This window comes from Cyanistes caeruleus, chromosome 12, assembly GCF_971803275.1.
Source record: "Cyanistes caeruleus chromosome 12, bCyaCae1.hap1.1, whole genome shotgun sequence".
Taxonomy (NCBI): Eukaryota; Metazoa; Chordata; class Aves; order Passeriformes; family Paridae; genus Cyanistes; species Cyanistes caeruleus.
Genome location: NC_141712.1, coordinates 5,903,480 through 5,916,083, shown reverse-complemented (window position 1 = coordinate 5,916,083; position 12,604 = coordinate 5,903,480). Strand labels below are relative to the sequence as shown.

Below are 12,604 nucleotides of genomic sequence, written 5' to 3'. Positions count from 1 at the left end.
GAACAAAAGGGGATTGGAACATTTTAACATTAAAAAGTGCAATTCAGGGGAGCAGTAGCATGTAAGTAAAGACCAAGGAAATTTTGTGTCCTCCAGTTTTTTCCCCCTTCCTCATCAACTGAAAACAGGAAATAGAGCATTCTCAATATTTCTTTTTGCCCACTGGAGTGCCAAGAGATACATCTGAACTCAGCCCAAAGCATCCTCCTCAAAAAATACAATGGAAAAGTGATTTCTGTGACAATGCCTACATTGCCAGAAGACCAATGTTTTGCCTTATTAGAACATCTTTTCTTCAACAGCTATCAAAAGATAAAATGGAAATTTTGCAAAGAATTCCTGATGTGGGCTGTAATTTCAACCAGACTTTCAGTCTCCAGTCATTCCCCTCATCTATAGCAAATATCCCTGGAGAGCCACGTCTCAAAACATCTGCAGGGTGACTTCTCAATTTTCATTTGACATTAATCTTGCCAGAGGGGAGCTGTGTGTGTGTTGTGTGCTTCTTTGTAGGTAGGTTTTCCCCATTCACACAGAAAAAAATCTCTAGCATTCTTCTTCATTTAAGAAAAAAATTAAAATATTCTAAATTAGAAGAACTGATTTTTCAGTCCTAGGGTTGCAACTTATAAGTATGGATTAACCAAAACTCACCAGATGCACTGTTCCTCACATAAGTAACTCATACATATATATAGATATAGATGTAGATGTAGATATAGATAATCTGTAAGATACTTGTGTGTGTATAGGTATGTAAATATATCCACATGTGTATTCTTAGCAGTGCCATGTTAACATCTGGGCTGACAATCTCAGGGGTCTTTTCCATCCTAAATGATTCTATGATATAGAATATATTCGCATAGTTTAGTGGCAAAGACTACCTAACAAAAGGGAAAAAGCTTACCTGCATTTAGAGAGTACATTCAGGTGAAACTAAAAACCAGACTACTTTTATTCATGGTTTCTTATTTTTTAATGATTTTTTTCAAAAATCATTATTTTATTTATTCAAGAAAGACAGCAAATGCTTAAGCAGTAATTAGTATTGAGGACTGCACATGGTTTAGTCCAGATTTGCAAATAGGTTGGCTGTGTATCAGTTCCCAGTCAGGATCACAACACTGGGCTTTGTGCAGTTCCAGGTAAATGCAGGAAGCAAAGCAGAACCACCTTGTTGTGCAGGTTTTTGTAAAGAGTCAGCTGGGAATGGGAAAAGCCCCTTTTTGTGCTGCAGGAAAGGGAGGTGTGTGAGTTACAAACTCAGGGTCACCAGTTCTCTTACCTCCTTCTGTCCTCAGCTATGGCAAAGTGTGCAAGTTCCAAACACAGAGAAGGCACCGTCCTTCCACTGTTTTATGTAGCAGACAGGAGAATAGGAAAATAGGGAGTGTAGGAGTTCAGCAAGGGTGGAACTGACCCAATGGACTCTGGCCATTAAACAGCTGCACAAGGTTCTGTGTCTGCTCTCACGAGTCACAAATTATTTATAGACTTCACCAAATGTGAGTAGGTACTTTTCACTAAGAATGTAGGTTAGCTTTTATTTAACCTGATGATGTTTCAAATTTGGATTATATGGTTTAATATATATTTTATCATAGGACTGAACATAAGCCAATTTTATCTTCACATATACTGGAATGCTGTATTTTAATTTTTTTTTTAACTGAGGTTTCCTGAGATGTGGTTCATTTTGCAAATTTAAAAAAATGTAGAAAGCCACATTCAAGATCTTCTTTTTAAGACTCAATTCCTATCAAACGTGTTTTTCTACCATAAAATTCCATGGGTATAGAGAAGTGCTTAGTTTCATTAAAATATTTGTACTAAACATTTTTTAAAAAAAATACTTTAATGTAGACAGATTTTTGTGCATTCATTTTGTATTTCTAATAGATCTTGTCAGACAGAATAAATCAATAAATACCAAGTATTATACAAGCTGGTGGTGAGTAACTATGGAAACACAAACAGAACCCACCAACATTTTGTGGATATTAGGATTTCAATGTATCAACTTCAGTTCTATCCAAATTTCAGGCTCTTCTCCTCCAGCTCCTCCTTGGGAGCTATTTCCACTGAGCTCAGTGGAATTCCACAGATAGGGTAATGCCCCAAGTGAGCGTTCAGTTGTGCTCCAAAAAATGGGTAAAAAGAAGCCAAAAGTTGTCCTCCTCTTGCTGAGAACAGCTCAGCTCACAGCTGAAAGAAAAGGAGTCGAATGGCTTCCAAAGCCATGGAGCAAGGAGGTATTTGAGTCAAGAATGACTGATTAATCCTTGTGGGTGTTTGTTTTGTTTGTGTTGCAACACTTCCACTTCTCAGCTTAAAACTGCTCTTTTAGTGGATTAAGAACTGCATTTAATCAGCCAACCTTCATGGCATGGGCTGGAGTTACTGTTCACCTTGCTTTTAAACGTGCCAGCCTTGAGCTGCTTCCAAAACACGTCTGATGTGGTTGGACTGTGTGGATCAAAGTGCCCTTGGGGCATCCTGAGCAGAGCACAGCACCATTCCCAGAATGAAAGAGGGACTGGTGGCTCACTCAGAACCAGGTTTGGGGCCGGGACTTTTGGGGACTCTTTCAGGCTCACTCAGCAAGGGCCAGATGTTCCCATCACTTGTCCCACACAGCTCTGTGAACAATTTTGCTGCAATTACAGCAAATGCTGTCTGGTACACCGGGAGCTTATACAAAGTGCCACACATCTGACAAGTCTTCACACAGTTGGCAGCTAGCAGGGACATTTCTGCTACTCTTTCAAACAGCAGCATTGAGTTTGCTCTCTGTCTTCCACACTGCAAAATTCTGCTTGTTTGTTGGATTTCTTGTTTGTTTTACTGTCCAGTATTCTATGATTCATTCACATTTACCTGCCACAATCTCAAATATGGGAATATGACATTTGTCAAGGATCCCCAAACCACAGAATCACAGAATATTCTGGGTTGGAAGTGCCTCACAAGGATCATCAAGTCCAGCTCTTGAGCAAATGGCCCATGCAAAGACTGAATCCACAACCTTGGCATTTTTAGCACAAAATGTTGAAACTCACTAAAGTTCTGTAGTTTTAGGACTCATTCTAGCCAACTCAAATTTGCTAATATCATCTGCTCCATTTCTGGGAATATTTCTCTTAGAAAGCCTGGAGAAAACAGTGTTTCACTTCTGTAGCTGCTAAAACCTTTGTTCATTTTGTTGTTTAACACCTCAGTTGAAAGCATGCTCAGCACACACACTGAAAACTGAGGTTATAAAGCAGTTTTAATCAGCATGATCCGTGCTATCTCCATCCCTGTGATTAGGGGAGGTAATTAGTCTCTACACTGAGAGGCCGCTGTGAGCTGAGCCTGTAGGGTAATACAGGCTTGGCTGTCCCTTTCTTCCTGCTGATTGCAGGCTCATCCTCTTGGCCTACACGGTTTGCTTCTCAAAAAAACTCTAATCAGAAAACTGTCGTGAAATTTTATTCCTAAACAAGACACCTATAATCTCTTCAACAGTTCCTGGAATGTAATTTATTCCCACTGTCACCCGGAAAATTCGAAGGTGTGATTTTAAAGTCCCGATGAACCCTGGACGCTTTTCAGCTGAGAAATGAAAACGGGAAAGCTTGTCCCTTTTGGCTTAATTGTGTTACTTTTGTTATGTTTAGTTGCTTCCTGCGGTCCACCCCGGCCCGCGGCCCTGGCCTGGCAGCTGGGCCCTCCCCTGGCCCGGCAGCGGCCTGTTCCCGGCCCGGATCAGTTCGGTTCCCGGCCCGGATCAGTTCGGTCCCCGGCCCGGATCAGTTCAATCTCCGGCCCAGCTCGGTTCAGTCCCCGACCCGGCCTGGTTCAATCCCCGGATCGGTTCAATCCCGGCCCGGCCCGATTCAATCCCCGGCCCGGCGAGGTTCAGTCCCCGGCCGGGCGAGGTACGGTTCCATCCCCGGCCCGGTTCGGTTTGGTTCCATGCCCGGCCCCGGCGATCGGGCCCGTGGTTGCCGGGTAACCGCGAACGCGGCCAGCGCGGCTGTGGCGCTGCTGCTCCAGGCTCTGTCCGTGCCCAACGCGCTCCTGGCTGGGTGTTCGCAGCCTGGGCTCGGGCACGAGACTGCTCTGGGCGATTCGCCGAGAGAATTTTCACCGAGACTATTGCGAGTGTTCAATTGGCAGAGCATTGGTCTCTGCGAGGAAATCCCGAATTGCGTTTGAAGGTAAAGATTGACTAAAGTGCTACTTTGTGGCTTTGTCACATCTGTGCTCTCTGAAAGAGAATGCCAAAGGGAAATACAGGCTGTGATAGTGCCAGACTGCTGGTGCAGCAGTTCAGTGGCAGGTACAGCTGAGTGGATGAGCAATGTCTGGTCTACTGATTGTGCTTTTTTCACTGAAGAAACGCAACATTTTCTAAACACACCAGCCTGTACATTTTTTCCTATAATGATTACTTAAACTGCTTAAAGGTGAATGAGTTCTGTTCAAGTTTCAGAGGCTTCTTATCATCTGGTTATTAAAAATATTAGGGAGATGCCTCTGAATTAAGGTGCAAATGAGATCATATACCAAGGTCAGTAGTCTGCATTTTATGTAACAGTAAATGTGAGGAAGAGACAGAGAAAGAAATAGAAGAATTGGGGGGGTGTGGGGGGGTGAGAAAGGAAGAGAGTGACAGAGACAGATGAAGTAGAAAACATCACCATTCCATGGATCCCATCGGCACACCATGTGGTGAGGTCTCACAGAACATAAGACTCCAATGGATGAACACAGATTTGGGCAAGGTGGGACTGCCTCTCTGGGACAGGACAAGTTTGACTCTGTCTCTTGCTACTTTCAAATAATATAAAATCTTTAGCACCAGTATATCCTTTGAGTCTGCCATGAATTGGGTTGTGGATGTTCGGATCTGGTGTGTTACTTTGCATCCCCTGCACTCATCTGGTGCAAGGCCTCAGGCAGGGCTCTGGGGGCGCGCTGGAGGCCTTGGATGGGTTGTGACACCCCCTCAGCTGCTCCTCATGGCAATGTCCCCTGGATGTGGCCTTCTTGTGGGGGGAGGTTTTAGAGCTGAGCCGCTTTGTGGGAGGGAGGATGGGTGTGCACTGCCTCTTACCAGAGCCTATGCCACACAGCCAAAATTTCCTCCTTGTCCCTCTGTTGAGGGGAGGTTTGTGTGCAAACCTGGCCTCAGCAGATGAGTCTGTGCCTGCGACTTCCCCAGCCTGAAGCCACACAGAGCTGATTCTCAGGACAGCTGCTGCCTTTGGCTTTGGTGTGGATACATTTTTCTCCTTCAGCTTTGCTTACTTCTCCCCAGACTTGAGATCATAGGACAATAGTGCCACCTTTATCCTGTCTCAAGTTCCCTTAGGCAGCTTAACTCACACTCCAGAATTCCAGGCAGGAGACATTTTCAGGGAAGGGTGGGCTTTGGCGGTCGCAGCTTCTTTATACAGTTTTGTCACAATGGGCAAAGCGTCCTTTATAACGAGATTTAAGCCATACACTATAACATTCCAGTCTCTCAGAAGTTCTGTGAGCGGCAGCTGAGAAAGCAGGGGTTGTTTACCCAAAGAAGAGAAGGTCCACTCTAGCTATTTCTAAGTAATATTTAAGCTACAGCTTTGTCTATTCTAGCTATTATTAATGTTCAGATTTTTAGCTCAAGGTTTTAGTATGATCTGTCTTTGAACTGCACAACATAGCCATAAAGTTCAAATAAAATCCAACTAGAGGCTTAACAATACTAGCTACTTATGCCAAACAAGCACCTAGCTACTGTCAAATGATAAAAAATCTTCAGCACCAGTATATCTTTTGAGTCTGCCCTGAATTGGGTTGTGGATTTTCAGAGTTCCGTTCTTGCTCCTTCCAGTTTTGTTGAGGCATTGTTGTACATCTGTGACATCGTCTCTTCAAAATGGCTTCTGGACGCCGAAAAGACACACCGGCGCCTCCTCTTTTTCTCAGAGGAAAACTGAAGCCTGCTAATGTAAGTAGCCTCTGGGGCTGTGTTAAGGCTGGAAACACCGCTGGTGTCCCTCCTCTCCCTGCCCCTCCTGTTGTCCAGCAGCACTGTGAGGCTGCAGAGCCCTCCCCAGCTCTCTGTGCCGTGCTCCTGTTGCTGGGGGCTGTCCTGGTGCACTTGGGAACAGCGTGTGTTGCTCCAGGGACACTCCAGTGTCTTCCCTGGCTGTGCCAGCGGGGCCAAGTGAAACCAATGTCCAGCTGGAGCCCTGAGCATGCGCTTCTCTCCCTGCCCTTTGTCACAGCAATTCCTTCTGTCAGGCTGGACACTCACCTGTGCTGCTCTGGCCAACGTGCCCTTGGGCACCTGGGCATGTGGGCGGGGGGAAGCTCCAACTCTGCCCAAAGCCTTGAGAGACACGGCTGGTCCCAGCAGCAGAGGTTCCAGAGCAGCTCTTCTCTCTCATCTCCTGCGTGGGGCACAGATCCAGCCCTGCAGACAACACTGGAGTCAGGGCCACAAAGGTCCCTTGGCTGTCTGGAGCTCACTTGACTGAAGATGCCCTGCTGCTGAGGCTCTGTCAAGGGGATCCCTCTGTTTTCTTCTGTGGAGGGCTGTGTGAGCCCAGACAGAGCAAGCAAATGCTAATTAACAGAGGGAACTAGAACCTGGACTCATTCCTGTGCACCTCACTCTTGGTACCACTTTGCTTTCTTGTGTCTCTTGGACTCACCCAGCAGCGCTATCTCCTCGCTGTGAGTTTTGAGTGTTGTGCAGGGATGTTGTTCAGGGGAGTTCTGAGAACTCCTCCCCACTCTCTGGAAAGGTCACTGCCGCAATCCAATGGAACTAAAGAGGAAACAAATGCCCAAAGAGCAGAAATCCCCAAACATGTCACATCAAATCACAGAGACAGGGCTAATGGGACAGAGCCATGTGGTTGGAGTACGTGTATTGTGCTCTGTATTATTAATTTATTGATGCTAAGGATTTCATCAGGTAGTTTCCAGGGTTTCCAGCACTGTCCTAGTGTCTGTGGTCACAAATTAGTCACCAGTGCCACTTGTTCAAGAAAAGCCTTTCTGAAGAAGCACGTCTCTGAGGCTCTTGCTGGTTTGTTATTTTGTTTTTTTGCCTTTCAGCTCCTTCCCTCTAAGTTCCAGAAGGAGAAGTTTCTGGACATGAAGAAGGAGGCCAACACTGGGAGGAGTGGTCTGCCCAGAATTGGCCCAATTCTAGACACGAGTGAGACTGCTCAGAAGGTAACCTTTTCCTGCTCTTTTCCTTTTCGTTTGATGCAAAGTTTGAAGAGGGTGTGTGCTTGTGACAGGCTTGCCTCCAGCAAAATACCTCAGTGTCCAAGTCCTGTTGTCATTGCAAACTGCTGGTAGTGATGGACTTGGAGTCCTGATCTGCACCAAGCCAACACAAATGACCTCTGCTGAAACTGCTGGGGTTTGCTGGAGTGGAGCTGCCATTGCTAAAACAGTGGGGGAAGGCTGGGGACACAAAGGCACAAGATTGCCATTTGCCATTCTCTTGCTGAAACAGCCCCCTCTTGCTTTGCTGTGGTCACCATCAAATGTTTGAGGTCATAGGATTCATTCCACAGTGGCAGCGTTGGCCTTTGAAGGCCAAGGACCTGCAGTAATTACTTCAGATTTAACAAAACTAATTGCACTAATGCTTTGGGCTGGAACAATGTGTTGGGAGCCTGAGGGGTGTTAGATTTTGCAGGCTGCCAGATGTACAGGGGACTCGCCCTGGGCAGAGGGGAATGGACTGGTGCCTACTTAGAGGTGTGTTTAAAGTCTGTACTGGCTCAGCACAAAGCACAGTCCAAACGGGTAGGTGCCCGAGGTGGGTGTTGAGCAGGAAATTGGCAGCAAGAGACAGTTACAAACTGGTGAAGGATTGCCCTGGGGAGAGGGCTTGGGAACAGCTCCGAGAAGGGCACAAGTAAGGGACAGTGTGCTGCAGCCAGTCCCTTTGGCAGACTGTGTCTCCTGTGCAGTCACACAGGAGAGCTGCTGCTGTCTCTGGAGTGGCAGCAGTATGGCTGGAGAAGGCAGACAAAGCAGGGAAGTTTCTCAAAGCAATGTCTCTGCCCCAGAAGCATTTGCTACTGTTGTGTCATTCCAGACACGCCTCTACAATGGTATCAAATAAGATAGTAATAATAGACTACAAGAAAGCACCCATTTAAAGCTCGTGGAAAAAGGAGATACCAGCTCTACTCTTAGCCAAGTTTCTGAGAAAAGAACTGAACCTTATCCTCATTCCGCATTCAACTCATTTGTCTTTTTCCTACCTTCTATGTTACTTTATTTTTGCCTCTGTTAGAAAGGCACTAACTTTTAAATACAATTAAAGGGGACAAAGTCATCAAAGCAAAAGAAACTCTTTATTAGTAATGATTCAGCTGAGCCAGATGTGTCTCCCTCCCCCCAGAGATGAACAAACACCCTCCAACAGAGCAGCTTCTTTTATACCCTTTATAGCCGGCCGCGGCAGTCCCTGTCCCCTTTCCCTTTGGATGGGTACTCGGGAACTTACATTCTCTCTGGCTGCCAACTTTGCTGCCCCCTCCCCTCTCATCCTATTTCCTTTTCAGTCAGGTCTTCAACCCTGCCCCTCTGTCAGCTCACAGCAACACCCAACAAACCAACCTGAACAAATCCAAACAATCCAAATAACAGCACATAGAACCAATTGCTTTCATTCTTTCACTTAACAACCTTTTGGCTTCAGCAAAATACCACCTCATCTCTCACACTTCCTCTGGTACTGGCCTCTTCTTACTGATGTCTACGTTCTAGATCAAAAAAGATCTTTGCAGTTGTGTGGGCCTCAGTTTCCCTGTCTCGGAGTGAAGGACATCTCAAAATAGTTTCCCATGGAGTCTGATGTAAATTTGTGGGTTCTACTTATTCCATGAGTGTTCAGTCAGTGCCCCAGAGATCTGTGACCACATGGACACAGGGCTGTGCTTAAGGTAAGTGCTGCCTGGCATTCTGGAGAAGGAAGCCTGGAGAAATACATGCCAAAAGAGCAGCTTGGCTTGAGCCTGCTCTGTGTGCCCCAGCAGCTCTTGAGCAGCTCAGAGCAGAGATGGCTGAGCTACTGTTTTCCCAGTGTGGCCTGGGCAGACGTGCTCACCCAGAGTCTGCACTTCACTGGGGATCAGAGTAAGATTCATGAAGATTCATGAACCTCCCAACAGCTGAACCTCCCCCTGTTCTCTCTTGCCTCTCCAGCTGCCGCCAGTTCCCCCGAAACAGAGCCTGTTTCGGGTTTCCCCATCAGAGCTGGTATTTGAGAACTTCGTCGCTCATGAGGTCTCTGAAATGGAGCTGGCTCTCACAAATAAGGACAAGGTAAGTGCTGGGATGTGGAGCTTTAACGCCGTGCTGGAAGAGGGGAGTGGTGTCATTCCCATAGTGTACAGCAAAGCAAGTGATCTGCTGCAGCACACCCAGAAGAAAATGTCTCAGCACCTTTGTTCTGCAGGATGGTGGAAATCTTGTGCCAGGAATTCTCCCATGATTTTGGCCATGCATGGATGGTATCTATCCCAAAGGATCTTCCTTCCCTTGAAAGCTCTGTACTGATAGGAATGTGGAGGGCTGTACAGTTCATACCTGCTCTCATGCTTTGCCTTGAGTCTGTACCACATCCCGTGTCTCCTTGGGTCCTGGTAGGAATCTCTGCCTCTCTCAGCCTGTTTGGCTCCCTTTGTGCAGCTCAATATCAAAGCTCAGGGGCTGAATCTTCTCCACTTTATGCTGGAATCACTTTTCACTAATGGCATTGGTACTGCAGGAAATGTGTTCTGAAACAGCCCTGGAGTCAGACTGATGCAGCAGAAGCAGTGAGAGGCCTTTAGGTGCCACTTCAGGCTCCTGCTAAGCTTCATCCAGCTCTGCTCAGGCTTTCCAAAAGCAACGTGGTGCTCTGCTTTCCCTTTGGAGAACCACAGCACGTCCAAAGCCATGTGCTCCTGGAGGACTTCACCTTCACTTGAAGCAATTGTGATTGTTTTGCAGTTTCCCAAGAGTGCTGAGAGGGGAAAAGTTGAAAAATGTCAGCAGTTGTGTTCCACTGTAAAGAGGAAAACTGAAACCATTTGAATTTCAGTTGGGGAAACATTTTCTCAGATGAGGCTTGTGCCAAGAGTGGGCTGGTGGGAAGAGACAGGAGGGAGTCAAAATCATCTGGTTTAGATTTTTTGAGAGCATTTTGGTGCTCAGGGGTTGACATCTATGTGCTAGCAAATGCACATTTGCTGTGTCTGTGGATCCCAGAGGGCAGAACCTGGCCTGCTGGCTGCAGGCAGGAATGCCCAGAGCCCAGCTTGCCTGCACAGGCAGCAAGAGCCCCTGGAGAGCCAAGACTGGCTTTTCATTCTGGAACCACACGGTGAGTCAGTGCCGGTCATGTTTCTCCAGGCAGAAGATGCCTTTGAAGTCCACAGTCGATAGGCACGGCCTGTCTGTGTTTCTGTCTCTTTTGGCAAGCTGAGTGCTGTCATGGTTTTATGATTCTTCCTTGCTGCTTTACTGCCCATTTAATTTCTCTTTGCCATCTCCTTGTTTTAGGGATTGTCTTTCTTTGTCCTTCTTTGCCTTTTCAGGTTTGCTTTTATTCCCAGGGAGGCCACAGTGTTTGGTCTCCTCTCTTGCTGGTCTGCCTGCCTGACTGTACCCCCAGAACTGCCCTACCCACTCCTGATCTGCTAGAAGGGAATTTCTTCCTTCCCCCAGGATCATGTGCTGCTTTGCTTTCAGGTAGCACATCCCCTGTCTGGAACACCACTGCATGGCTGTGTGCAGGTAGAAGCCAGCAGGTTTTTTGGCCTTGTTGAATGTGCAGATGACTTGGTGCAGGTGCTCTGTCTCCATCCTGCTGGTGCTGACCTGCTGGGCCCTTCCTTCCCACGGGGCACTGCCCTACTGCCCCTGGCCAAAATGCTGGACCCAGACAGAAGGGATTCAAGTTGTCCCTTGTGAATGATGTGCCTGTACCTGCACAGCTGAAAGTGCTTTGGAAACGGGATCAAGGAAGGATGTCACCAGGGCACGGACAAGTCTCCTCTCAGCCTGCTTCCACAAGTGGCAAAATCACTGTCTCATGTCTTCCCTGCAGTTTCTCCAGCTGGTGAAGATCTCCATGGAGTTATCACCTCACTTCAGGCTGGCGTACGCCAGTGATGCGTACCATACGGTGCCACCAGGCGCGACCATCCGTGTGCGCATCCAGTTCACCCCTGACGAGAGCAAGGTGAGACTGGAGGAGCCAAAGCACACAATTATCTCCAAAGCCATTGTTTCCCTGCACTCTGGTACAGCCCATTCCATGCTGTGAGCTTGGCTCCAGGCTGGGGGCAGGCAGCCTGCAGGCAGGCTCACCTTGGCATGTGCTGTCAGGTGCTGCAGCCAGGCCTGACAGGCCCTGCTTCCCCTCCCTGCACATTCCTGAGCATTCCCAAGGGAAGATGCACAGGGAACAGGATGAAAATGACAGAGGGGTGTTGATAGATGTTTGGCCATCTCTAGGTACAGTGGAAGGGTTTCATTATTATGGAAAACACTGGAGGAATGAAGAGCTCAGAGAGCTTTCCTCCTCCCTGACTGGCAACAGCTTCCCTGCCTCAGCCTGGACTGGAGCAGAGATGGTGCTTTTTGCCCCCTCTGTTCTCCAGCCTTGCAGCTGTGCTGTGCCACAGCACAAGTGACCAAGGTACAGCTGCAAGGCCAGGGCAGAGGATGTGCTGTGCCTGTGAGCCCAGCCTGGCACAGGCACACTGAGCTCCAGGTGCCCTTAGCAGGAGGTTGGTGAGCTGCAGAGGACTTGGGCACCTGCTGAAAGAGCTGCTGTAGGGCAGGTACAACCTGCAGGCAGAGCTGTGAGCCCAGAGCCTGTGGCAGTGACACTGCTGTGGCTCTGTCTTCATGCCTGTCACTGGGGCTGCTCTGTCCACTGGCCCCCGTTCCGTGCCAAACGTGCTTTGGTGTGGGGATTTGAGCAGCAGTGCCGAGGCCCTGGCCAGTCTGATCCCAGTGCTGGCATCTGGAGGGCCAATGCTGGGATCTGGAGGTTTGTTCATACAGAAGGGTTCAGGACATGACAGGGAAGGGAGGAAGCCTTGCAGGGAAAAAAAGAGAGGCTCTTTCCAACAGCATCCTGCTACCTCTTAGCACTGTTCTTCTCCTGACCTGCTTGGAGAGGCAAAGTTAGAGGGGAGTTGTGAGCCAAATCATGTTTCTACACCGGGCCAGCGGTGCCGGATCTCTTTGGGTGCAGCTGTTTTCTCACCTTCCTTTTGCTGCTTAAAGTCAGTTTAACACTTTGTCCTATTCTCAAACAGTGGGAATATAGAAATCTAAAGAGGAATGGCCTGTGTTCCCTAGCTCCATGTTCCTTAGAAGGGACTTGGGAATTATTTATCATCATTAAAATTTACAGTAAAAGTTGTGGCCTAGGGCATTTCTCTTTATGACCCTAGTGACACAACAAGCTTAATGCCACCGAGATGGGTTTTGCAAAGATCACTGGTGCCTTTAAAATGTGACATATTAGCAGAACTTAGTGTTCATTTTGGGGTGGAACAGGTAAATTGATGTCCTTGAAGGGTTATAGGAAATG

The 12,604-nt window shown here is 47.6% G+C and overlaps 1 protein-coding gene and 1 long non-coding RNA gene across 2 annotated transcripts in view; both read left to right on the top strand.

Annotated features, from left to right (window-relative positions):
• LOC147650828 (uncharacterized) overlaps positions 1–12,604 on the top strand; it is a 130,809-nt gene that overhangs the window by 2,432 nt on the left and 115,773 nt on the right. The window lies entirely within an intron of this gene.
• The window catches only part of LOC111934786 (axonemal central pair apparatus protein HYDIN-like), a 33,789-nt gene continuing 25,072 nt past the window's right edge, over positions 3,888–12,604 (top strand). The window contains exons 1-5 of the mRNA XM_086848121.1: positions 3,888–4,205; positions 5,867–5,983; positions 7,102–7,221; positions 9,217–9,336; positions 11,105–11,239. Coding sequence (XP_086704247.1) covers positions 5,912–5,983; positions 7,102–7,221; positions 9,217–9,336; positions 11,105–11,239 — 447 coding nt within the window. The 5' untranslated portion in view covers positions 3,888–4,205; positions 5,867–5,911. The remainder of the gene's footprint in view (positions 4,206–5,866; positions 5,984–7,101; positions 7,222–9,216; positions 9,337–11,104; positions 11,240–12,604) is intronic.